Genomic DNA, 27934 nt, shown 5'->3' with positions numbered 1-27934 from the left:
TGTAATCCAAAATATCTTTCGCAAAATCATAAGTTATAGGTTAATTATACACCAATTTAATTGATCAAAGTCACAAAATTATACTACTGTTGGTGATGCATACAAATTTGTTGATGATTGAGAGCTTCAGATGATGTCAGTACATTTTATTTATATGGCAGTATACAAACATGTCAAACAAGGAATGTGAGCAATCAACTGTACAAGTCCCTTACTGTATAATCACATGTTTGTACTTTTAAACATACATATCTGTGTATACATGTATAAGAGTTTTTAACAGTGGGGAGATAGAGATGGGACAGGAGGGGGAGAACGGGAGGGGCATTGGTGAAAAATCACAGTGATATATTCAGATGGGATACACAGCTACCTCATGGACTAAGTGGTGGTACTTGTCAGTATTAAGTCCTTGTTGGAGTCTACAAAAAATATACAAAATTTGTGCATTGTGTGTATTACTCAACATACTGTTCTCTAAACTGATTACAACTTTTTAAACTAAATTAAATGTGACTGGCACTCCAGTGATTAAACCATCTTGAAAAGTACAAATTCAAAAACATGTGACTTTGGAATTTACTTCATTTTTTTTACTTGTATCTTCATGCGAAAATATTGTAAATTCTAAAACAAAAATTCTGTAAGGTTTGGTAGAACAGTAGAGCATAACCACATTGTAAGAGCATTAGGGAGATGATTTGATGTTTCAAAATATCAGGTAGGGTTGAAATCATTGTATATTTGGTAAGATTTTGTAATATATGTACCATGAGAAAAATCCTTCCTGTCTGACAGGCTAAAAGAAGTTTTACTTCACTAAAAAGATGTTAGAACTTTACAAAACAAGTTTTGAAGTACATGTACATGTATGTTTCATCATTAAAAGTTTCACCACTATAGAACAAATGAAGTAATTTATAAGCACATCCTGTAACTGGAAAATTCTCAACACCATATCATCCCATATAAAATTATGGTCATTTTAAAATCAAATCTTGACATAATTTAAGTTAATATGCTCACTGAAATGACCAAAAAATCTCAATGATAACTTAAGTTATACTCATTGAAATGAAACAAATTCTCAGTATGCTAACTTACATTATACTCACTGAAATGTAAAAAATATTCAAGGAAATTTGACATAAGCAAAATTGTCTCCCTTTGCTGATAAAAATCAGTCCTATCAGGGAACTATAGCACTTTCTCAGTTGAAGAGCATTTGTTTACAATTGCTTGGTCCCGGCGCATCATCTCCCTGTAAAGGCCCGTCATTTGTCCTCTTTTTGGGTCTACGCTTTTGTGCTTTGTCTCTTGGCAGTATTTGTGGTGGGCAAGGCTGGAGAAGCCAGCTCACATTGTTTTCTAGAAAGTTTTTAAAACCAGGTGGCAAGTTGATTACTTTTAACACATCCAAATGATTTGGAATGACCTTACGAAGAACTTGGCAGCACATGAACTGGAGGGAAGTTGGGAAGGAGCAGCTACGTATCACCTTCATGCCACTGCGAGCTGCTGTTGATGACACCATAGGGTAGAGAATTTTACCATGGAGACCGGTGTATGCCACCCCTGTAAACAAACATCAATGTTTATGATTTTATGACTAAATGTAATCATTACATTATCAGATTTGAAGCAAAATTTACAGAATGCCAGGTAAACTGTTAATCATTTTATTTTCGTGGTGATTGAAATTAGTGTTTCTTATATATATACCTACCAGTGTTTTCCTGACAATTTATATGTAAAATTCCCTATTGTAATTGTAGTTGAATCTCTTTTGCTGCAATTTATTTTTGTTAATTCTAATTGCGTGTGAAAAATGAGAAAAAAATGCACACGAAAATAAGATGGTTTACAGTAACGTATTGTTACATACAGAACAGTGGAGTCTTCTCAGTTGAGCCACATTCATTGTCTGGATAGTAGAGCAGTTAAAGAATACTTAGAATAGAGATATTTGATTTAAATCAAGACATCAGATTTGACAATACAAATCTTAGGTGGATGAATAGTATGGAAACTGGTCTTAAATACAACTCAATTTACCCATGATTTTTGTTTTAAAAAAATATACATTCTGCAAAATTTTTTCGGAGTACATGTGGGCTGTATTTCCAGCATATGAAAGGCTTGTGGCTTTATTCTTTCCCAATTTGGTTGTTTCAAAAGTGTTATGTATACAGACAATTTACATTACCTAGTGGTCTCCTGTTTTTGTAAAATGAGAGTGTGCCATGCCACATGTCCAGGTGAATACCAATGATAGAACCCTGTCCAAACTTTGATGAATATTGTTCCTTGATGCTGCGGTGCTGCCTCATGCCTGTGTAAGACAGACCCCACGACTCGGAATCCTGGCCAATCATACTGCAGAACATGTGACGGCACTTATTCAGATCAATATGGGCTGTACAAACACCAACCATCTGAAAATAATTCATACAATCATGACGGCACTTGTTCAGATCAATATGGGCTGTACAAACACCAACCATCTGAAAATAGTTGATACAATCATGACGGCACTTGTTCAGATCAATATGGGCTGTACAAACACCAACCATCTGAAAATAGTTGATACAATCATGTGACGGCACTTGTTCAGATCAATATGGGCTGTACAAACACCAACCATCTGAAAATAGTTGATACAATCATGTGACGGCACTTGTTCAGATCAATATGGGCTGTACAAACACCAACCATCTGAAAATAGTTGATACAATCATGGCATGTGTATCCTCTAATATTTAAAAATGATTTTTATTGAATAGCAATGAATGCTATATATATTTCATAATTTCCTACAAATGACAAGATTTCTATTACAATGAAATATAAATCAAATGACTCAATTTCATCAAAATTGTGTAATGTAGTAACATAACGAAATTAAGGATTTGAAAAGTAAAGCCTGTCTTGACCACTTGACTGTAAAGACTGTATTTAGGCAAGTTTGACAGTAAGCAAAAAAAGTGAATGTCGCCAGGACAGAATGTAACATTTGTATGAAAAACAGAGAATCAGTACTATATCAGTGTAATTTGTAACATGAATAATAAAACTAACTTATTTATCCAAATTATTTTTAAAGACATTTGATCTCTTCAAATTCTAACAATGAAATAAATTATTATCTTGAAAATTCAACGTTATAAGGGGACAATAATGGGTGAATCAATTGAGAATTTGACAATAGTTGTCTAACCATATCTGTGCCGTAGACTGGTGTAGTCATTTTAATCTCCCAGTAGTACTGTTCATTCTTGAGTGGCAGTGTGCCCCGTACAGCTGCTGTACCACAGCTATAATCTATGTGGAACATCACCTCCCGCATATCATCTTTAACAAAACTGGCTGCAGACTTGGTTTCTTCATCCCAAATCCATTCAAAATCTGAAAAAATTATCAGTATAAACAATGAAGAGATTTAGAAAAAATCCTGATATTTTTAATTCAATTTGAACAATGTCATTGACATTTCATTGATGACAATTGAACATCAGCCCTATTAAATTTCTCTCAAAATACCGGGTAATTTGCCTTGCATTGTAGTTTAGTCATTATAAATTCCAAGCTGGGGCCCCCAATACAAACTTGGATAGTACAAAATCCGGTTTTATACCAATGGCATTAAAAACCCCTACAAACCGCTTTCAACATCCTTGTTTTTATTACCCATGTAGTCCAAACCACTAAATGCGAAACCCGCATAATACGAAACAATATTCAAGTCCCCTGGGTACTTTTTTGTGTTATTTTGAACCCACATAATGTGAAATGACAAAGCATGCAAGTCTGTCCGCTACATTTTCTCCTCTCCTGTAAATTATACAAGAGATCCCAGAGGGATCTTAGCGGAATCTTGGCACCCACCAAAAATTGATCTCTGTCTGACAATTGTCTCAGATTTTTTCTCTGCTTTTCAAACATTAACTACAGTCCTTTCTGAGAAATAGCAGTAACAAACTTTCACAATCAAAATCCAAGATGGCTGTCAGGCAGCCATTGCATTTTATGCAGATCCATCAATGTCCATCTTGTTGACCGATTGGTCCCAAAATGCAATATACAACAACTAGGACCCTAGGTGAACCTACATATAAAATCTGAGAACAATCCCTCAGTACTTTCTGAGAAATAGCGGTAACAAACATCAACTGCCAAAATTTAAAGGTGGCAGCCTGGCAGCCATATAATATTTTTGATCAGTCTCAAAATAAGCATGACACTCCTAGGGAACAAGGGAACCATGGAGGTAAAGTTAGAGAAATATCTGTGAAGTACTTCTTGAGAAATAGCCGTAACAAATTTTAACTATCGAAATGAAAGATGGCTGCCTGGCTGCCGTAATGTTTTTCCGATCAGTTTCAAAATCAGCGTACACTCCTAGGGACCAGGGGGACCATGCATGAAATTTCTTAGAAATATTTGTGGAGTACTTCTAAAGAAAAAGCAGTAACAAGCATTTTTTACAAACAGATGTCGGACCTGCATGGACGGAAATTAGTAAACTTGCCAACTCCTGTTGCAAGCATTGGGAGTGCACTTAGCAGGGGATACCTGGACTTGAATCGTGTGAGGAGCCTTCAGTATTTTTTAGGCGATGACTAATTATAAAAAGGGGAGGGAATTCAAAGAGTGTAGCAGAATTGGGCGATCATCGGTGACCAGGTGATGAGCATCTTGGATGTATTACTCGAATTAGAGGAACTTCTACATGTATTTTATTGCGTGTGCCTATACTTAAAACTAATTATTTCATGGAAAATAATATATAATGCGTTCTAAGATACATTACATGCAGTAAAGGTAGAAAAACATATAACGCCTTAGTATAGGATTCATCAGCCAGTCAGCTGTACATTTTGTACATCTTATATTGCTTTATGTTACAATATTGGTTGCTTTAGTCATTATAGGCCTATAACCTGGAAAGAAATATCATACTAAAGTAACGTACACGTGTCATCTTCTCCACATTTGCATGATTTTTCTAAACCTTTCTTGTAACATTCGCAAAAAGCATCTCCTTTCAGTTTCATATTTGACTGTCTTGCTGGTGGCATGTCTATTTCATCTTCAGACTGGTCTGTACTAACGTCCTTGTCGCTCTCCTGTGAATCTAGCGACTCGGACAACGAGGGGGACTTAGAGCATGATGGCTGCTCTTCTTGGTCACCGTCCCGTTCCATTACACACGATGAAAATCACGAGATTCACATTTTATCCAAAAGTCATCGACGCCATGACAGCTTAAGCGTCCAAGTGAGTTCGTTACACGAAGCATTAACACAGCTATACGAATCAAGCGTTATTAAGATGCAATTCAAATCAAAACAGAAAGTAGTATGATTTTGTTTACTTCCGGTGAACACATGACTCTGATACCCCTCAATGATCTGGAGTGAACTGCAGGTTTGTAGATAAATATTCGTCGTTTAAGTACTCCATAACACAAGTTCCTTATTACACACCTTTACATTATATTTATGAGCGCGCGGTTACTAAGGAACAACCTGTATAAAGTTAGTGTCCATGACTGCATGACTATGTTAGTTACATAAATGACAGGTGTCTGCTTATGGTCAGTGTCCTTTGTAGGTACATGTAGAGAGGTCAATAACATTGATATCTATACTTGTAAGAAATAGACTGTGGTAGAGTTTTTTGAATATACAGTAGGTGTTACAGTTAACAGAAAATGTGTATTGCTGCAGAATATATGTGTTACAAGAGAGGAGAAAATGTAGCGACCAGATCGGGATTCGAACCCGGGACCCTCCGAACACTAGCCGAGTGCTCTACCGACTGAGCTACCTGGTCACTGATTATCGAACCAGCTCAATCCCACTACATTCCTCCCTCCTTTTTCGGAGTCTTTGCCATTGAAGACATACAGGACCCTTCCAAACACCACCACCGTTGGTTAATTATTTAGTTGGACGATAATTTTGTAACAGGAGAGGAGAAAATGTAGTGACCAGACCAGGATTAAAACCCATGACCCTCCAACACTAGTCAAATCCTCTACGGACTGAGCTACCAGGTCACCGATGATCCCACTACAATAATAATTATTTAGGGTAATACAAGGGATAGGATAAAGGCAGTCCAATAAAACCTCTCTTACGCTCTGCAGTGAATACTAGTCGTAATACACCTGTTTATTAAAGAAAAAGTTCTCTTTATCTCCATGTTATTGTTAAAATAAGTACCGTATTTTCTTAGGAAATCAAATACTTGATGTACCCTGACATTCATATACCAATATTAGCACATACCTTTATGTTTCTCTTTTCAGACATTTATCAACATGACAGCATACCAGCATATATGATGGCAACATTGTTTAGTATGACAGTAAAGTGATTATATTTTTTATCAGTAAAGTTATTTCTACCTCAAATATAAAAAATGGGTAATTTTACCAAGTTTCTACTTTTACTGTGGAAAAACTATGTTTTGCAAAAGCGTAAGAAGGTTGTAACCATCCTAGAAATAGGCATTCCAACTGTGTTCTCATTGATTCTGATATTTGTGCGACTACGAGTGGATGGCCAGCAAGTTCCTGACCCTGTTACTTGGACAGAATGTACAACTTTTAGGTACTTTGACTCAAGATTGCCACATAAAATAGCTTATTCGCCAAACAACAGTGTCACTCATGCAATCATCCAGAGAGCCAAGAAGTTTCTTCCTGAAATAGACTGGGGTAAGCTTTCAGTTTTGATTAATTTTTGTGACATTTCAAAAAAAAAATTATTCAACACTACATATGTATATTGGTTTTACAAAAAAGAAGTAGCATTCAGTTTAATTTTCAGGTTTAGTATTTTCCGTATAGCAGGATATTTGCGAGTGGATATGTATATTGCTAAAATTTAACTTGTTTAATTTTAACATCGCCTATTATAAAGACGTGAAGTATTCACCTTCATCAATAGTTTCCGCTCAAGCGTAGCAAATGGCGCACAGACCAAAATGCCCGTCAGCACGCTAGATCCACCTACATGTATCTAGTGAACAACTGATCACTATCCAAACAAGTATATCATGACACCACAATAAACCTCACGAGCAAAATTAAGCACTCTTGGACTATTTCATTTATCTTTGTGTTCCAATCATTATAATGTGTATATAATTCAACCGCTTCACCATTAGTAATATGTGTATTATGTGCTGGTATGCAGATATAGACTCACATGAAATAAAACCTCAGGATTATGTCAGATCACCAAATTCTAATTCGCCAAATATTAACTTTCAGTTTTCATGGACAATTCGTCAAATATTTTGACTGCAAAAATTTCTGGCTATACGGCAATTTGTTTAGCATTCTATTAACACTAATCATTCATTTATTTGCAGTATGAACTTCCTGAAATAGAACGTGCTGCTCTTTTACGGTCATTGCGCATGATGTGATTTTTTTTCAATTCAGTGAATAATTAGTGATACTATTTCAATGTACTACATTCGTTTAAGGAAAACTAGATAGATGATAACCTTTGTCAGATTTCTGTTTTTGGTGTAGATCATGGGTTCCCTACAGAGACAGCAATGGTGGACTTTGTACAATTAGTGAACAGAACTGGAAACATCACTTATGTTAACAACACCCGGGATTATGTTGGGGGAATCACCTTCACCAATGCATTCCCTTCAGGCGATGTACCTCAGGACATTCAGTACAAGATACGCCTCGATTCAGTACCAAGGCTCGCCAACTCACGATTCCGCCTCAACCCATTCAAGATGGACGATAGTTGGTACACACAGTTTATGTTTCCTATTTATCAGCGAGTAGGACCCAGATATATCAGTGATAAATGTGGAGGACCACCAGGTAAAATGCTACATCCATCTTAGAATTTAATTAAGTGTTAAAGATCATCATAGTCAGTGGAGGAATATCAATGGACATTGATTAAAAAATAGTTTTAACTCATCTACAAGAACTGTTTTCTTTAATGTTTGAAACTTTTTTTATTCATTTAACAATATGCTTATTAAAAGTATGTGCTTATGCTGATAAGAGTTTCTTTATGACAACATATTAAACTTTAAAATGTTCAATTTAAGTACAAAACATTTATAAAAAACATTATTGTAAAATGTATTTAAAGTAGTCAGAAAATACCATCATTAATACTTCAGGGGTTACCATCCCAGCCGTTTTATCCACGCCTGGAACATATTGATGATGAGAAATAACAATTAACAAATCTAATTGTGTATGAATGAGGATATAAATAAACTCTTTGTTTTCCAGGCTACACAAGAGAAGGATTTACAGCCATACAGACAGCCATAAATAAAGCGGTGATTGACCTCCAGGCGACCTTGAATAACAGGAGTGATTATCATGGCCATGTAGAGTTGGGTCTACGACGTCACCCCTACCCGCCGTATAATGACGACTACTTTGTCCTTGTTATACAGCAACAGTTTCCACTCATCATTATGCTTAGCTTTGTACTGGTCGCTCTTAATATTGTTAAAGACATTGTTCATGAGAAGGAAAAGAAACTCAAGGTAAAACTATTGGCAGGATGTCATTTTATAACTGAGAGTTTGAGTTTAGTGTACATGTACAGTACAAGAATATTCATTGTAAAATTGGTTTGGATCAAGTTACTTGATTTTGGATTTATGAGATTCATCTAGTACTGTAGTTAGTTTGATACAATACTTTTACTATATTTATCTGTATCTCATGAATGATAGTGATATGATGCAGACCTAAATTAAGGTCTGTTTCAGTCTCACTTGGAAGGCCTAGCTTTAACTCAAAGATAACAATAAGATTCAGTATAAAGAAGTTGTTGATAAATTTTTTATTTTGGTTCAGTGGTTCATCTCAAACTTACATGATTCTGCTGTGTCATTTTGCATCATAAGAAATCTGAGAAGCTTTATTATTGACTTTACATGGGTCGATGAAGTGGTGATTCTCCATATTTATGTAATTTATTTTACAGGAGTCAATGAAGATGATGGGTCTGAGTAACTATATAATTTATTTTACAGGAGTCAATGAAGATGTAGGGTCTGAGTAACTATATAATTTATTTTACAGGAGTCAATGAAGATGTTGGGTCTGAGTAACTATGTAATGTATTTTACAGGAGTCAATGAAGATGTTGGGTCTGAGTAACTATGTAATTTATTTTACAGGAGTCAATGAAGATGTTGGGTCTGAGTAACTATATAATTTATTTTACAGGAGTCAATGAAGATGTTGGGTCTGAGTAACTATGTAATTTATTTTACAGGAGTCAATGAAGATGTGGGTCTGAGTAACTATGATAATTTATTTTACAGGAGTCAATGAAGATGATGGGTCTGAGTAACTATGTATTTATTTTACAAGGAGTCAATGAAGATGATTGGTCTGAGTAACTATTAATTTATTTAAGGTTAGATGTGGGTCTGAGTACTATTATTATTTTACAGGAGTCAATGAAGATGATGGGTCTGAGTAACTATGTAATGTATTTTACAGGAGTCAATGAAGATGATGGGTCTGAGTAACTATGTAATTATTTTACAGGAGTCAATGAAGATGTGGGTCTGAGTAACTATGTAATTATTTTACAGGAGTCAATGAAGATGATGGGTCTGAGTAACTATATAATTTATTTTACAGGAGTCAATGAAGATGATGGGTCTGAGTAACTATATAATTTATTTTACAGGAGTCAATGAAGATGATGGGTCTCAGTAACTGGCTACACTGGTCTGCCTGGTTCACCAAGTATTTCCTGTTCCTCCTCATCACGGTGTCCATTATGACCGTGTTCTTTTGTGTGAAGACATACAAAGGACGGGTCATTGGTCTTACTGACCCCTCACTCCTTTTTGTCTTTCTCATGCTGTATGCTGTGGCAACGATTTCCTTCTGCTTCGCTATCAGCGTCTTCTTCAAAAAAGGTAAACCCCGTGTGAAAAAATTTTAGATTTAGAGAGTGTTTTGAAATGGCTTTGTATGAAATGAAAGTGCTGCAATACGGGGGTTTCGAGATCCCAAAACGACGTGGGTAAAGTACAATTTACCGTCGATTAGTCCCACCTTCCGGTGATTATGAGGTCACGAAACTCACGTCATAATCACCGGATGGTGGGACTAATCAACGGTAAATTGTACTATACTCACTTCGTTTTGGAATCTTGAAACCCTCGTATTGGTACAGCATGTTTCAAATATAGCAGGTATTATATTTTAGAGGCGAACTAAGAAAACAGGACATTCATATAGTTTGAAAACAATCTGAGGAAATTAGTTAATATGTCAAGCCTTAGTAAGAAATTGATTTTAAGTAGCAGAGCCAAAATGTAAATAGCATAAATCAAAAGCTAATATGGTTTTCATCAACAGCCAATTCTGGAGCAGCTGCCGGTGGTATCCTTTTCTTCATCTCTTACATTCCCTACTTTTTCCTTGAGCCGCGCTACAACACCTTCACCTGGGGACAGAAGATCGCTGCATGTGTTGTATCCAACATAGCCATGGCCTACGGCGGAGCAGTCATTGGCATGTTTGAAGGCACAGGTACTGATATATAGTAATGGTTGATAGGGCTACAACACTGATGAAAAAACTCTGTTCTGAGTGTGTTGAGTTATCTCCCCTCAATTTCTTATTTGCTAAGGTTTTATTCCTTTACAAAATTATATTTGACATAAATTGATAAATTTATGTATTTCCAACTTTCAAATGATAAAACTTAATGTATACACAGGAACTTAAAGGATTGTATAATAAAAGTTAATGGGTACATGCTTCAGTTATCTCCCTTGATATGAATTCAGATAAAGTGTACCTGCTAAATAAATGTCAATATAAAAAATCAAATGGTATAAATAATTGCTAAAGGGTACTATCTGAACATACAAGCAATAGAAAAACATACCTCACTATGTAATTTTGAAAGTTATGATTTTTTTCAAAAAACTGGAAAACTGAAAATTGAAAAAAAAAATCTGTTAAAAAAATGTAGGACTTCTGAAATATTTATTCAAGTAATTAATTATTGCTGACCAAAGAGCATTTTACAATGCATTAACAAACATTTTTTTGTAAAAAACAACCATTTTGTTTTAAAAAAAACATAGTCATTTCAAAACAAAAAAGGGGGATAACTCAAATGTTTCTTTTGTAAAAGGAGCAAGTCAGTGTGGTTTGTACATGTGTTAAATTCATTCTGTGCGGCAGCATGCTTCTTTGGCTGGTCGTGGCACTCAACAGGAATGTGTATTTTCCCTGTTCTTCTACACTTGGATACTATAGTCTGTCCGCAGCTAAAAAATGACCGTGCTTCAGCAAGAAAGGGGTCACTCAAAATACTAAAACTAACCATGAGATTGGAACTCTCATTGCCCTGATGTGTAACTGGATAACTTGGGCAGCAGTACACTTTATCTCAACTAAAACATTTTATTTATATGTACATAAAGAAAGTATCCATTACCAGTTGAATCTAACTTGACATCATATAATAATATAATATAATGTAATATATAGAGAGATCATTTCAATCACAGGTACTGGAGTACAGTGGGATAACTTCACTAAAGGTGCGTCTGTCGACGATGACTTTGCTATGTCTCACATCATGATAATGTTGGTTGTGGACACAGTGGTGTACAGCCTGATTACCTGGTATGTGGAGGCCGTGTTTCCTGGAGAATACGGAGTCCCTCAGCCATGGTACTTCTTTCTAACTGTGAGTACATATATTTTATGATGGTTATGCATTATTTCTTCATTAGAAATGTAATATCAGCTTTATTGACTTGAAAGTTCTATTGAATATTGCATTTATGTTATATCCTCTGCGAACATGTGTTTGGGTTGTATGAAAATAAAAACATACCGGTAACACATTAAACCACCCGTTATGGCTAATCCATCCCTTTTTGAAAAGAAATAAAGACTTTTCTCATATTCTGTAATTCTCAGTGCTTTGAGTTTGGTATTTAGTAAGCCCATGAATGATCATTTATAATAAATATTACAGAGGTATGAAACTGATTTTACATGTTATGTAGGGGACATACTGGTGCGGTACCTCGGCTGTAGAGGACATCCCGGATGATAAGAGGATCTGTATCGGACAGGACCCTGATTATTTTGAGCCCGACCCCTCAGGAATACGGGCCGGAATAAGGATACGTAACCTCAGAAAGGTATTGTTATACTTAGACTAAAAGGGGAAAAGAGTTTTATGTAAACATATTGTATGGTTGTTTTATAAAGAGTTCTATGGTGTTTATGTATGGTATGTGTATACTACTTATGTATAGCAAAAAACAATGTATCCTGCGAAGGTATATGTATGGATTCACCAGTTTTCATGAAGGCATACACTCAGATAAACCATCAAAAAATAAAAGGTCTATATATGAATTTTCTTCGTTATGGTTACAATGTTCCTGAAGAGGTTTATTTATGATTTTGAAATTGATAAACAATTTGTCAGGAGTTTGGTAAAGATGAGAAGCGGAATATTGCTGTGGCTGGAATGTCTCTGGACATGTATGATGGTCAGATAACAGTTCTCCTGGGTCACAATGGGGCAGGCAAAACCACCACCATGTCAATGTTAACAGGTAAGTATAGGAGATTTCAGAAAAGATGGCGTGACGTCACAGAAAGTTTACATCCGGGTCCTCAAAGGTACAAACACAGTATGGCGACTGATAAAAACAATAACAGATACGTACATCCCTGCTTCATAATCGATACTTTGTCAAAAGTTAACGCTTTCATACTTGCAAATTCTGATTTTGAAATGGTTTCTTATTGTTTCACAGGTTACGGATGTTGACATTTTTATATTTTCATTTGTTTATTGCTGAATTTTAGTGTCAAAGCCACCTATCGAAGTGCTGCCAGGCCATCACATGTAGGCCTACCCGATTTTGTTCATACGTATAAATTCAGGTTGTGAAAAGGTGTTTATGAAAAGATGATCTATTTCAATGTATAATGTTTCTGTTATACATGAAAAACTGTTCACATTACGATATGATATAAACAAAACGTGAACCACCTGACCAGACCACGGCCGCTGCTAGTGTATGACTTCGTCGCTGGTAGATCACCGCAGGCCACAGCATTGTTGGGGAAATTAAATCATATTAATAATTACCAACACTTTTATCTCAACAAGTACTTGTTTAAGATATATATTCGTTATTTACTATGTACATGTTGTTTTAAATGGAATACTCTTGTAGCATAACAAAATTACGAATAGTAATTAAACTACTGTTTTACACGTACACTTATGGCTGTGGTGAAAGTGGTGAAATAGTTCAGTTTTCATGCTGCAGATTTCATTTTTAATATTTCATTTTCAGCCGCTTTTATGCCATGGACTGTTGTGTTAAGTCTCAAACTGAAGTGGTATTACTTTTAGATAATTGGAATACATATTAGGTAGACTTCATTTGAATTGATATAAATTACAGATCGTAGTACTGTAAATGCCGACCAGGATACATTGCGCACGGCTTCGAGAATCCTAAATACTCAAAGTTTTGTTTAAAAATATGATAAAAAGAACCTACAAACTGACTCATTTGTATGTTATAAACTAAATCCCAAAATTGATGACAAAAATTAACCAGAATACGTAATTTAATGACACTGAAAATGGACGAAATTCGGGTTCTCGGCTGTACTGCAATGGCTGCCGTGGGCTTGGGGTAATCTACGAAAGCTAATGTGTAATTTTGCACTAATCCATATCATAAAGTGTTTTATCAAGAAACACTTCGAAAACAGCAATTGCTTATAATTATATTTTGAGGGACTTTGAATTTAATTTGTAATTTCAAGTTGATATTTGCAATATATCTGTCAATGTTTATACGTAATGGCGACCGTGTTTTATCGTAGCGGTCGAAAATGGAGTATAAACAGAGTAAAATATATGAATACTATATATGTATATTACTGTAAAATATTTTTATTTACACTTTTTGAAATGGAAATAACGCAATAGTTCTCGGATTGGCGTACTATTTATTACAATAAAATGCAAACAAACATTGCAAGTGGCTGTGTTCCCACAATGTTTATGTGTACAGATATAAGAGTTGTACCTTTGAGAGCCCGGATGTACCTTTATGTGACGTCATCGCCATCTTTTCTGAAATCTCCTATAGGTCAGGGTCAATGTAGAGGTCAAAGTCAATGTATAGGTCACAGTCAATGTGAACAGGTTTGTATCGGTTAAGGAGTAATTGTCAATGTCTTGACATATGAATAATAGATCAAGGACAATATTAATCTGGGATCTCTTGTTAGGTTATGGTGGTAATATTGAGAGAGTGACCATGTATGTGAAGACCTAGTTCAATGTTTACAATGGGTGTCAAAATTTTAACAGACATGTAATCTATTTGATGAGGTCAAGGTCATAGTGTTGTCTGATCAAGGTCAAATTAATTGATATAAACAGGCAAAGGTCATAACAGTTAGTTTGTGATTGGGAACAAAGTCTTCATTACTTCAGATATTCTGAATCTAGTGTGACAATATGTCAAAGAATTCATTACTATGTATATTGATTTACACCTCGTTTAATACAGATTAAGACTATGTATGTTCTAGGTTTCATCCCCTCAACTGGAGGCACGGCGTATGTAAACGGATTTGACATCCGAGAGGACATTGCTAGTGTTCGGAACAGCCTTGGACTTTGTCCCCAACATGACATTCTGTTTGACACCATGACAGTGGAGGAACATCTCTGGTTCTTTGCTAAGGTTTGTGTCGGCTTGTATAGTCATGATGAATTATTGCCAAGGCTTGATTACATGCATGTGCAATAGGAAATATATCTAGAAATGCATCATTATTTTTTTTTTTTTGAGATTGACATAACATACTTTAATACTTCTTATTAAATCGGATACTGAAATTAATACAATTTCAATTTGAATGAATTTAAAATTGCTTTCATGTTTGAGAGTCACATTGAATTAATACAATACCTGAGGGTGTACATATAAATCTAAATTTTAGATCTGTCATTAGCTCCCAAAACTTCACACACGCTACACGCTGCATTCCTGGGAGGCCGTCCTTACATGACCCTGGCAGTTAATAGGACGTTAATTAATCAAACTAACAAACATTAGCTGATGTCTAACATCACATCAAATGGATGTGTTATACATGTACTTATCTGAATTGAGTATTAATTTTCTGTCCTTGTACAAATTATGATAGGTTAGTTCTGTGAAAGACCACAAAAAAACAACAACAAAAAAACAACAAAAAACAAAATTTAATGCATACAACTAAAATCCTGAATGAATACATTTAATTTGATAAATAATGAATTCAAGGATTAGGGAATTATTTAATTATATAATTATCTGTACAGATATACCGGTATTTATATACCTGTGTTGTTATTCAGCTGAAGGGCTGCCCCTCTAGTGAAGTGAAGAATGCCGTGAATGAAATGATTGACAGCATCAAACTTGAAAACAAGAGACATGTGAGGAGCAGTAGTTTATCTGGAGGCATGAAACGTAAACTTTCTGTCGGCATCGCACTTATAGCAGGGTCAAAGGTTAGCTTGTTTGTGAAAACTCTAACTGTACTCTTGAACCATTGTAGAATATATCAGGGAAATATTTTGTTAAAGACTTTAAGATATAAAAGTATTTTCTTACTATTATTTATCAGCAAACATACATGTATGGTTACCAGGTATATCAAATTTTTTACTATGAAATATATCATTTGTTTATGAAATGTCCTTGGACCGTGTCCCTACTTTTCAATTCTAAAAAAAAAATTGAGTTCATGATACATAAATCTTCAGTCATCAACTGTGTTAATTCTTGTTATTTAACATCAGATTGTGATACTCGATGAGCCGTCCTCAGGGTTAGACCCTGATGCCCGGCGACAGATTTGGACAGTTCTTCAGAAACACAGGGCAGGGAGGACAATACTCTTAACTACACACTTCATGGACGAGGCTGATGTCCTGGGCGACAGGATCGCTATCATGGCCGACGGTGTCGTAAAGTGCTGTGGGAGTTCTCTATTTCTCAAAAATAAATATGGTAAGTCATTATTGTGGGGGTATTATGATAGGACACCTCACTAGTTACCAAATGTAAGCTCATACCGTGTCAAAGTGCAAGGGAAGTGCATATTGTACAGGTAATATTGTGAGCAATAAAATTATAACTATAGGTAACCTCAGTTGTGATTCACAAAGCACATCAGTTGGTAATGGCCAAATGGTCATGAATAAGTTATTTGTACCAACAGTTTTGTGTCAGCTCTGTTTTTGTGATTCAACTATGTACCATATTGCTGGTTGTTTTCATGGGTTAAATTTTTTTTCACAATTTTGACTCAAAATGAGAAAATTAAAATTTTGATTATCAAAATTTTTTTGTCTGGATACAAGGGAATGTGTTATTCATTTGTTTCTTATTATTTCACATCTAAAACTTTTGAAACCAGAGACTTGCCCCAAGGAATTGTAAAAATAACATTCTTGCTAAATGAACGTGTTTAATGGTGTATTTTTTTTATCGTTTTCAAAGATTGACTTTAAGTTTCCTGTTATACACAGGGGCTGGGTACCACATGGTGATAGTGAAGAGACCCAACTGTGATGTAGATAATATAACCAAGCTGATCAGAACTTATGTTCCGGGGGCCGAGATGGAAAGTAACATCGCTGCGGAACTCTCCTATGTACTCCAACAGGAAAGTTCCAGTAGATTCTCGGACATGTTCAAGGACATGGAAACTAATAAAGATGATCTGGGTATTGCAAGTTACGGTGCATCAGTTACTACAATGGAGGAAGTTTTCCTCAGGTACAAAACATGCCCCATGTTATATTTTAATCAAATAACTCCTGTAAGCAGGCCTTTTTTCTTTTCTTCAGATTATCTTTGCATAATATGGCTGAAATATATTGGCACAAAGCAAATATTTGGCTTAGAAAATCGTTCATATGTAAAATGAAACTACAAATTGTAAGCAATTAGCAAAATCATAGCAAGGCAAAAAGCATCCTCAGTGAAAAATAAAAGGTAAAACTTATTAGTGCTAGAGAAATATATGTTTGTAGGTAGAAGTTAGCAGATTGTAGAATAATTTAGTTTTGTAAATTTTTACCTGTTTATTTTGGCTTTGTAGAGTTGGAGAGAGCAATAACAAATCTATCTCCGACAAACTGAAAGGAAGACCAACAGTTATCTATCCTGAGAATGGCTTCAGTTTGGACGCCTCTAATACATTTAGACGAAGCAGTCACAGTCTAGGTATGGAACACATATTCATCACAATGGCAATCAAATTTTTATGCTTAATGTTTTATAGAATCTTCACTGTTTCTTTCAGATCATAGATCAATGTTTATGTATTTAAAATCAAGATTGAGCTCTCCCAATTTCTTTTCTTAGTAATGACACCATTTTTTTACTATGAATTTATTTCACAACATTTTAAACTATAAAAGGTGCATATTGAATAAAGCTCATAAGTGTAATATTTATAAAAAGATACACAAGCTACAGCTATTGAATTTTATTTCATTATTTTCAGGGAATTTGTGTACTAATCCCAGTTCGTATCTTTTCCAGATTTTAACATTAAATACAACACCAATGGAATATTGACAATACAGCAGTTCTGGGCCATGTTTGTGAAGCGAGCTCTCCACACAGTCCGTAATAAGTTAGTGACAATAAGTCAGCTGGTGGTACCGCTGTTCTTTACCCTCATGGCCCTGATCGTGGTGAAGACATTCCCTGGTCCTGAGGACCTCCCCCCACTTACCCTTACACCTGACCAGTATGGAGCCAATGATATTGTATACAGAGCTAGTCCCGGTAACATTAGTGATAGTCTAAGTCTTTTCTACAGCGGTCAGTTTGACCAGAGTTCTACAGAAACTGTTACCTCAGTCGGTGATCAACCAGGATATAATGCTACATCAGACATTATAAAATTTCTGGTGAATACCGGAGAAAAAAGCATCGGCCTGTACAATCTTCATTATATGGTGGCGGCCGACTTCCAGGAGAATAATGGAACAGAAAAGGTCAAGGCCACCGCTTACTTCAATGACCAATCGTATCACTCATCAGCAATATCATTAGCAACACTAAGCAATGCTGTTATTCAGTATGTCACTAATAACTCTGACTTTTCCATCACCACGGTGAACCACCCTCTACCACGCACCACCGCACAGAAGGTCAAACAACAGATCACACAGGGTACCACTGGATTTATGGTCGCTTTTAACGTCGTGTTCGGGATGTCCTTTCTAGCTAGTAGTTTTGTTGTTTTCATTATAAAAGAGCGTGCCACTAAATCCAAGCACATCCAATTTGTAAGTGGTGTTAACGCCCTTAACTTCTGGACTTCGACGTTTTGTTGGGACATCATCAACTACCTTGTGCCCAGTCTGTGTATTTTAGTGACATTCTGGGCATTTGATATTGAAGCATTTGTGACAGGCGACCACATAGCACACATCCTGCTGCTGTTCCTGCTGTATGGCTGGGCCATGCTACCTTTCATGTATCTTCTGTCATTCCTCTTCTCACAGCCTGCTACAGGATATGTCTGGCTCACCATGTTCAACATTATAGCAGGTATGTTTAGCTTACTACTACTCTTGACTAATGTTTTAAAGGTATTGAGTAATTAAATTTGTAGTTTTCTCCCATGAATAATAAGGCCTTTACAAGGAAGTAGTCATGAACCGGTAGCTTTCACCAACAAACTTCTCTTTTGTGGTGAATTCTTTATCAAAAAGATGATCTTTTTCCATTGATAGTCAAACATATATTTACATATATATGTTTATCTTTTCAAGTGAAACAACATCTTTAGTTCTTGCATGGATGGTATCCTGGCGATTCTGTTGTCTCTGGTTTGTAGGCATAGAAACTTTTCCTTTTTTTAAATTTCTAAATGAGTTTATGCCTCTGATTATAGGTGTGGCGACACTGTTAGCTGTTGGTATCTTGGCTATCCCCCAACTGAACCTTGAGGACCTCTCCCACGCCCTTGAGTGGGTGTTCTTAGTACTGTTACCCAACTACTGTCTGGCCCAGGGACTGTCCGACTACTACGCTAACCATGAATACCTCGGGATCTGCCCAAACATCACTGCATATTGTCCTATCTTTCCTAATCCCTGTTGTGGAGGTAAGAAATGAAGGCTTCTTGATTTTAACTCTAGAGAAAACAAAACATAAAATTAGTGCAATTTGGCTGCAAACTTGCTTCCCTAATTTTGCTTGTTTGATATCATCAGGAAATCAAGTTGTAAAATGGACAAGTGAAAGAGATAGTCAAAGTTTTCAGCTCTTAATTTTATTCATACCAGATATAATTAATAAAATTATATTGCAACAAACCATTAAATGATGCGATGTAAAAAAAATTTAAAGTACCTTAAAATGACAATTCAATCTAAGAGTACATTAAAATTTGCACATATTTTGGAAACAAACCAGTTCTAATAGAAATTAGATTAGTTGGTTTTACTGTGATATGCCAGAATGGCCCAACGTAGTGAAATGTATGTGAAATGTTCAAACTCGCTTACTGTCCGCCATAATACATAGTGGTTGGATGTCTTGTATGCCAAACCTTGGCCCTTGCCAGTGTATTAAAGAAATTTTTTTGTTGAACTACTCAAACCACTCTTAGTGTATTTACCTTATTAGATGCACGTTCTTGTCTAAAAATAATTCCATCAACTTGGTCATCAAAGTGGTTATGTATTGCATTTGTTTAACATGCGTGACTTTGGCTCGGGGTATGGTTACAGCGTACATGTTGTACCTGCTTACTAATTGTATTTATAAACGATTTGGAATTTCAACGGTATCAATCAAAATACTTAACAATGTCGTGTAGTTGTTGTGTTTCATAAGGAATGTAGAATAATACATTTATGTCATATTTTGCTTTGTGGATAAGTAGCAGAATTAGCCTCACTGAATTGTCCCTTTAAAGTAAAGCAAGTTCATCAAATTATTGGTCATAAAGGAATATTTCAGTTTACCCAATAACAACCATTATGATCTTACTAATTAAAACTAATTTTTATTTTTTTTAGCAACCACAGGCAGCTGTGGTCCTAGTGGGTGTGTTTACTACCGTGACAACTACCTGAGCTGGGAGCAGGGCGGGATAGGCCGTATGTTAGTGTTCATGGCTATTCAAGGTGTGGTGTATTTTAGTATGATCATACTCCTAGAGTCTGGACTATCTCTTCGCTTTCGCTACCTCCTTGGCCACCGTGACCAGCCAAGAGGTCGATCTGACAGTGAAACTACACCTCTTCTTATCCAGCAGCCCAACACACCCAGGGCGCAGCTGTACACAGAGAGCTCCTTAGTCCAGGAAGACACAGATGTTGCGACGGAACGAGCCAGATTGGCGAACACGAACACAGCACAGCTGTGTTGGGAAAACTCTCTAGTGATAAAGGAGCTTACTAAATACTACGGAAAGAAGCTTGCTGTTGACCGTATCAGTGTAGGCATCCCTCAGGGCGAGTGTTTTGGACTTCTAGGCATCAACGGGGCAGGGAAAACCACAACCTTCAAAACATTGACCGGGGATGAGATCATGACTTCAGGAGAGGCCTTTCTCCGGGGATATAGCATTCAAACTGATATCACGAAGGTAATGTCATTTATATAGTTTGTTATGATCAAAATTTCCCAATATATTTGAAAGCCCCATCCAAAAATATTAGAAATAACAATACAAATCATAGAAATGTATTGACATAATTTGTTCTTGTATAATGCATGGTAATTAAAATATAAATATCTGTAAGTAGGTCTGTTTTGCATTGATATACTTCTGTTATATTTACTGGCTCGATGGTTGGCATGAAAGCCCCAACCTGTCTATAAAAGCAACCTGTCTATAGTGACCGCTTTTCTGTCTCACTTTCTGTGGTCGTTATAGACAGATATGACTTTAATTTAATACATTAAACCATTGTGTAAAAGTTTTGCACCTTGGGATAGATAAACTAGTGTACAACAATATCATCAGTCATGCATACAAGAATCTTTACATAAGCATACTTTTAACTGGTAAAAAGTCAGTCTATAATCTGTTCTGAGTTGATGTTTTTGGGAAATGCCCGCCCCTTTATGTTAAAATATTACATACAGTTATACCGGTCTATAAAGACCTCCCAAGGGACTGAGAGAAATGGTTTTTATGGCCGTAAGGTCTTTATTATAAACAGGTTTAATTCATTTGGGATCATAGGAAAGTGGTGTTATTAAGCGGGTGGTCTTTATACAGAGGTGGTCACTTTGGCAGGTTTTACTGTATATATTTCATCAAAATATAAGTTGAATTCTTTGTTATTGCTTTGCTTACATGATGATATTTTACTTTTAATTTTTTGTTGCTCCTTTCCTTGTAGGTAAGGCAGAACCTTGGCTACTGTCCGCAGTACGATGCTTTGATTGACCAACTGACCGGTAGAGAGACCCTGTATATGTTTGCCCGTCTCAGAGGTGTACAGGAGTCACAGATTTCTGACATTGTTAACAGTCTACTGGAAATGCTACTTCTCACACCTCATGCTGATAAACTTGTCAAAGCATACAGGCAAGGAATTTGAAGTTTCTCTGCTTTCTCTTGTTATCTTACGTTTCGCAAGCTCATCTTTCTCTAAACATTGAAATATTCCCTTAATCTCCTGTTTGTCAACCTGAACTTTCCCCATTAACTATTCCATGTTTCCCAACGCAAGCTTTATTCTAACAATAAATTCCTCATTGTACTTTTTCTCAATCTTAACTTTTACTTTTAAGCAACGCCTGGTAAAATCTCCCATCATCTTCTAGTTCTTTTAACAAAAACATTGCTCGCTCATTATTCCCCTTTTCTCAACGTCTGCATTCTGCTAGCACATTCCTTTTACTCTCAATTATTTTTCATGTTTAAAGAAGTTTAATGTTTATGAGTAAATGATCAGCCATATTCAGGCTTTTATCATTCATGCAGTAGGTTGAAGTTAATGTGATATCTTAATCAATGATATGTGTATATCTCTTGCTCTACACAATAAGGTGTTACTTTTAGATTTATAACCTGCTGTGGTCAGAAAGAATAACTTTCATATCATCTGTTTGTGTTGACAGTGGGGGAAATAAGAGGAAGCTAAGTACAGCTTTAGCACTGGTAGGGAACCCCCAGGTGATATTCCTAGATGAACCAACAACAGGGATGGATCCTGTAGCCAGACGCTACCTGTGGGACACACTGTCAAGTGTGAGAGACTCAGGACGGACACTTGTACTCACTTCACACAGGTAAACTAATCTTATACTTACCTAACACAGGTAAGGTAAAATACCCTGGTAATCAAACATTTATAGTTTGATTTTTAGCAATGGCTATGACCTCTGTTGATTTGTCTGACCTCTGTTGATTCGTCTGACCTCCGTTGATAATTGTGACCACAGTTGATTCGTCTGACCTCTGTTGATATTGTGACCTCTGTTGATTTGTCTGACCTCTGTTGATGATTGTGACCTCTGTTTTAAAGTTGCTCCACCTCAGACAGAGCATAAATGATATTCATCATTTCAACAATAATTTGTGTTTTAATCGTGTTTTATATATGTCTAATTAACACAAACAAAAATAATAAAATAATTCATTTTGCCTGTGGTGCATGCGCAATCAGTATTTCATTACATATAGGATATAGTGACACGGAATTTTTTCGGGATGCAATTAATTATTTTTCATATTTTTAACTTAATGTAAAATTAGAAGCTCAAACTTTTCAATGGTGGTAATCTTGTAAAGTAAGGAACTTTTGTAACTGAAGAAAAATACTAAAGCGTTTGCTCCTGTTTTTGATAGTGAAAAAATACCATTTGTCAGCAGTGGAGTATCTTTAAGGTTCTTACCTTATTAATGATGAGTCTTACATCATATACATGTAACCTTTGACCTCTATTTACAGTATGGAGGAATGTGAAGCTTTGTGTACCAGACTAGCTATCATGGTGAATGGTCAGTTTAAATGTCTGGGCAGTACCCAGCATCTCAAGCACAGGTTTGGGGAGGGCTACACTCTGCTGGCTAGAGTAGGATACACATCAGAGGGAGAGCTGGCCCCGGTACGTCCACTCATGTCCTACATCGAGCAGAACTTCCCTGGTTACGAACTAAAAGACATCCACCAGGGGTCGCTGCACTACCACATCAACAACCGAGAACTCTCCTGGGCGGATATTTTTGAGCGTATGGAAGCAGCCAAGGTTTCCTACAACATCGAGGACTATTCAGTTAGCCAGACGACCTTGGAACAGGTGTTCATTAACTTTGCAAGGTCACAGCTTCCTCCCCAGGAGGAAAAGGAAGGTCTCTGTCATAGGATGTGTCTCACTTGTCGGCCATGTTGTTGTGTATCAGACGAAGATATAGACTCATGAATTATTAGTTATACAGCATTATAAATGTGAACATGTACAGATACAAAAACAAATAGGTATACTAAGAAGTATGTATACCCTGTCCAAAATGTAGTCTTTCTTTCATAATTCCACCTCAGTTTTGAAGCTGCTATAATTTTATTGTTATGTTTATATTTTATTAATATATTCAGATTATTTTATTTTGTGAATTTTGTGAGTTTAAAACTCAATTGTAGTTGTTTATTTATTATGATTACCGTAAACCAACTTTCTTTTGTTGCTACTTAATTTCACAATTTCCATTTCAAAACAAGCTGGCGAAGATTAATGTCTGCAGGTTTAACAACTGAATGCTACAGTGATTCCTATCAATATACATGTAGATATTAATATGCGGGGATAAACTTTCGTGAATTTACTTGGATCCCGAAAGTAAATCTCACGCGAATGAAAGGTGGTTAACAATATTTTAAAATTGTAATATAGACCACAATAATGTATGTCAGTTATATTAGGAGAAAGATGCTAACAAAAATAACAGAAGAAGGCTTATATCCTTTTGGCAGCCATATAGTGATCTGACTGGAAAAGTGTACATCCCTTCAAAGCTAAAATTAAATCTGAAACTATATTTAGTTCTGATTGAAAGGGAATTTCCTAGGGTAACAAAAATAACATTACTGATCACCATTGAAATTGTCCTTCATCAAAATGTTAATGCCATAATTCTGTACCAGTATTTACTTAACTTGAGACTTTCAAGTGACATGTTTTGCTCATTTTTAGCCTATCAGGACATTATCATATGTTGTGTAACTGGTATCCATGAACATTTTCTGATGCATTTTCCATTTCTTCTCAAGAATCACTGAAGCAAATAACATGATTTTTTTTCACAAACCTTCAAAGGTGAAAGTTCAAACATAATTGTGAATGGTAGTGCCCGAAATCTAGGGACAGTGTTAAAAAGGTCAAATTATATCTTAATCTTTGAGACTCTTCTTGGATATTATCAAATCAATGGTTCAAAGTACTTGAGAGGAGAAGGAAGGAAGAAATGAAGATAAAGTACATGTTAAAAATGAAACTGATGGATTTGGATGAAAAAGTATCCCAGCCATGGCCAAAATGGTGTTTTTTTATTAGACGTTTTTAGTCAATTTAGAGACATAGTTGTTATCATAGATGTAAAATTACATTATTTACCTTTAAAATATGGGTATGTATACTCGGTAAAAGTCAGTCGAAAGTGTAAAACGTTTGATATGTTGTATATAACCTGGAAATAGATAGTTAATGTTGTAATCAAGTTGTTTTCATTACTGTAAACTACAGATACAATATGTACATAATTGTTATTTGTTTACATAACAAATGCAAATTTAGTTTGCACATCATATTCAATCCAAAAAGTGTCCACGGCATTTAAAATTTGAGAAAGTTGTGGGGTGGGTGGGTGCTTTATCATCCTCGATACTCCAGGGTTCCGATCACTTACGATCTCTACACCCCTGGACTATCTCATAGTAAAACTGGAGGCAACAGAACAGAACAGGTAATTAAGTCCTTTGATGTACATCAAAAGAGCAGTATAACGGTACACTGTGGTTGACTGTGTGGCTTTGATGTTAGGCGTCGCTCTCTCTGTAGTCTTCAAAGGAAATCTTTGCTAGCCTGTGATTGGTCAAATGTTTTCCGCTGAGCTGCCTTCAATTTCACTATGAGATAGTCCAGGGGTGTAGAGATCGTAAGTGAGCGGAACCCCTGGAGTATCATGGATGGTGCTTTATGGGACCAGATTTAGATCTTTTATCAAGTTATTGCACAAAGTTAGTCACAAATCAATTTGCATAAATTATTACCCAGTAAATAGTAAAACTATATGATATTGACATTTTCAGTCTGCATATTCCCAAAGGTCAAGCTAAGTGAACTCAAGACCTTGCAAAGGAGAAGAGGCACTTTTAAGGATGGGGACATTTATTGGGTAAAATATGGTAGCAAGCATAATTATGTTTAATGTACTCATCTCCAACACACACTTAGTATACCATTCTGTCTTTGCATATTAACGAGTTAATTCCCTTGCGGGTAGGTATCAATTGTTAAGTCATTATTTTGTGAGCGCAATTCATGTCGTTATCTCGGAAACGTATGACGTTACGCTCGCAAACACATGACATTACACAATCAATACCTACCCACAAGTGCAGATAACTCTGTAATATGCAAATTCGGAATATGTACATCACAAACATATATCAACTGTGATCAATTCATTCCCAAAAGAAATGTATGGTAACCATTTTTTCCATCATCATATTCCAGCAATCCTTTTCATCTTTATATAATTACTGTATTATAACTGTTAAATGTACATGTAACATGTTAACATGTATTGGGTTATGCATTAGATAAGATATTGGTTGAAGTGATGAGAATGTGATACATGTACATTGTTGTATAAGACAAGTGGAGTAATGTTACATGATTATTGTGATAGGATTTTACTTTTATTGTTATTTCCAAGAACTGAACAAATAAAAGGTTTAACTATTGATATTTATATCTTTTTTTCCCCGCTTTCTCCAAAACGGGGGATATAAATTTGAGTTTGTCTGTCTGTCTATCTGTCTGTCTGTCTGTAACACTTTGTTTCCGTGCAATAACTGTAACAAATGTAAACCGATTTTCTTAAAACTTGGTGACAAGGGCTCGGCCAAGTTCGATCGCAACTGTCGATTGGACCTTATTTAGTGGAGTTATAGTCCTTTGAATTACTAAAAACGTCATTTTCTGCCATTTCCGTGCAAAAAGTGTAACAAATGTAAACCGATTTTCTTCAAACTTAGTAACAAGGTTAAATGCCTTAAGGACTCGACCAAATTCGATCGCGACTTTCAACGGACCTTATTTAGCGGAGTTATGGCCCTTTGCTTAAATAAAAAAGTCAGTTTCTGCCACTTCCGTACAATGACTGCAATAAATATTAACTGATTTTTTTCAAACTTGGTAACAAGGTTGAATGCCTTAAGTGCCTGGCCAGGTTTGATCAACTCTTTCAGCGGATGCTATTTATCAGAGTTATGGCCCTTTAATTTACTACAATTGTCATTTTCTGCAGTTTCTTTGTAATAAGGCCAAACAGATGTTAAAACTAATATTGTTAAAACTTTAATTTAATTGCCTTAAGGGCTTAGCCAAGTTCAATCGCCACTTTTGGCAGATCTACAACTTTTGCAAATCACTCTCGATGGCCCGGATGTAAGCACGAGACGGATTTTAGTGTGGGAGGAAACCGGAGTGCCCGGAGAAAACCCACGTGATCGGGCAGGTGACTTCTAACCTTTTCATGTCCATGCTGGGGATCGAACCCCGGCCGTCTAGGTGAAAAGTGAGTGGCTTAACCGCTACACCACCCAATCACCCTCACCACACATGTTCTGTATCACACCTGTCCTACACCACACCTGTCTTACACCACACCTGTCCTATATCATACATGTATCTGTCCTACACCAGGTCTGTACACCTGTCCTACACCACACCTGTCCTACACCACACCTGTCTTACACTAAACCTGTCTAACACCACACCTGTCTTACACCACACCTGTCCTATATCATACATGTATTTGTCCTACACCAGGTCTGTACACCTGTCCTACACCACACCTGTCTTACACCACACCTGTCTTACACTAAACCTGTCTAACACCACACCTGTCTAACACCACACCTGTCTTACACTAAACCTGTCTAACACCACACTTGTCCTACACCACACTTTTCATCTACTACACCTGTCCTATATCATACATGTATCTGCCCTACACCACGTCTGTACACCTGTCCTATACCACACCTGTCCTACACCACACCTTTCATCTACTACACCTGTCCTATAACATACATGTATCTGCCCTACACCACACCTGTCCTACACCACACCTGTCTTACACTAAACCTGTCTAACACCACACTTGTCCTACACCACACCTGTCTTACACCACACCTGTCCTATATCATACATGTATCTGCCCTACACCATGTCTGTACAGCTGTCATACACCACACCTGTCCTACACCACACCTGTCTTACACCACACCTGTCTTACACCACAAATGTCCTACACCACACCTTTCATCTACTACACCCTGTCCTATATCATACATGTATCTGTCCTACACCACGTCTGTACAGCTGTCATACACCACACCTGTCCTACACCACACCTGTCATACACCACACCTGTCCTACACCACACCTTTCCTACACCACACCTGTCCTACACCACACCTGTCTTACACCACACCTTTCATGTACTACACCTGTCCTATATTATACATGTATCTGCCCTACACCTCGTCTGTACACCTGTCCTACACCACACCTGTCCTACACCACACCTGTCTTACACTAAACCTGTCTAACACAA

The 27934-nt window shown here is 36.3% G+C and overlaps 2 protein-coding genes across 2 annotated transcripts; one reads left to right on the top strand and one right to left on the bottom strand.

Moving 5' to 3' along the window:
- Positions 1-59: 59 nt before the first annotated feature.
- Positions 60-5265, bottom strand: LOC138323824 (SPRY domain-containing SOCS box protein 3-like). The gene is made up of 4 exons (XM_069268676.1): positions 4973-5265; positions 3218-3405; positions 2207-2435; positions 60-1575 (listed from the first exon to the last, which is right to left on the bottom strand). The coding sequence occupies exons 1-4, from the start codon at positions 5202-5204 to the stop codon at positions 1211-1213; spliced, it is 1014 nt and encodes a 337-aa protein (XP_069124777.1). The 5' UTR covers positions 5205-5265; the 3' UTR covers positions 60-1210.
- Positions 5266-5350: 85 nt separating this feature from the next.
- On the top strand, positions 5351-26054 carry LOC138323823 (phospholipid-transporting ATPase ABCA3-like). The gene is made up of 20 exons (XM_069268675.1): positions 5351-5427; positions 6314-6724; positions 7550-7861; positions 8288-8550; positions 9714-9948; positions 10394-10567; positions 11560-11741; positions 12067-12204; positions 12498-12627; positions 14639-14793; positions 15453-15608; positions 15900-16110; positions 16632-16881; positions 17207-17331; positions 17653-18672; positions 19019-19231; positions 20151-20722; positions 21486-21673; positions 22210-22380; positions 23043-26054. The coding sequence occupies exons 2-20, from the start codon at positions 6427-6429 to the stop codon at positions 23512-23514; spliced, it is 5265 nt and encodes a 1754-aa protein (XP_069124776.1). The 5' UTR covers positions 5351-5427; positions 6314-6426; the 3' UTR covers positions 23515-26054.
- Positions 26055-27934: the final 1880 nt, after the last annotated feature.

Source organism: Argopecten irradians, chromosome 5 (assembly GCF_041381155.1).
Source record: "Argopecten irradians isolate NY chromosome 5, Ai_NY, whole genome shotgun sequence".
Taxonomy (NCBI): domain Eukaryota; kingdom Metazoa; phylum Mollusca; class Bivalvia; order Pectinida; family Pectinidae; genus Argopecten; species Argopecten irradians.
The sequence above is the reverse complement of the archived record's forward strand: the minus strand, read 5'-3'. Positions and strand labels throughout refer to the sequence as shown.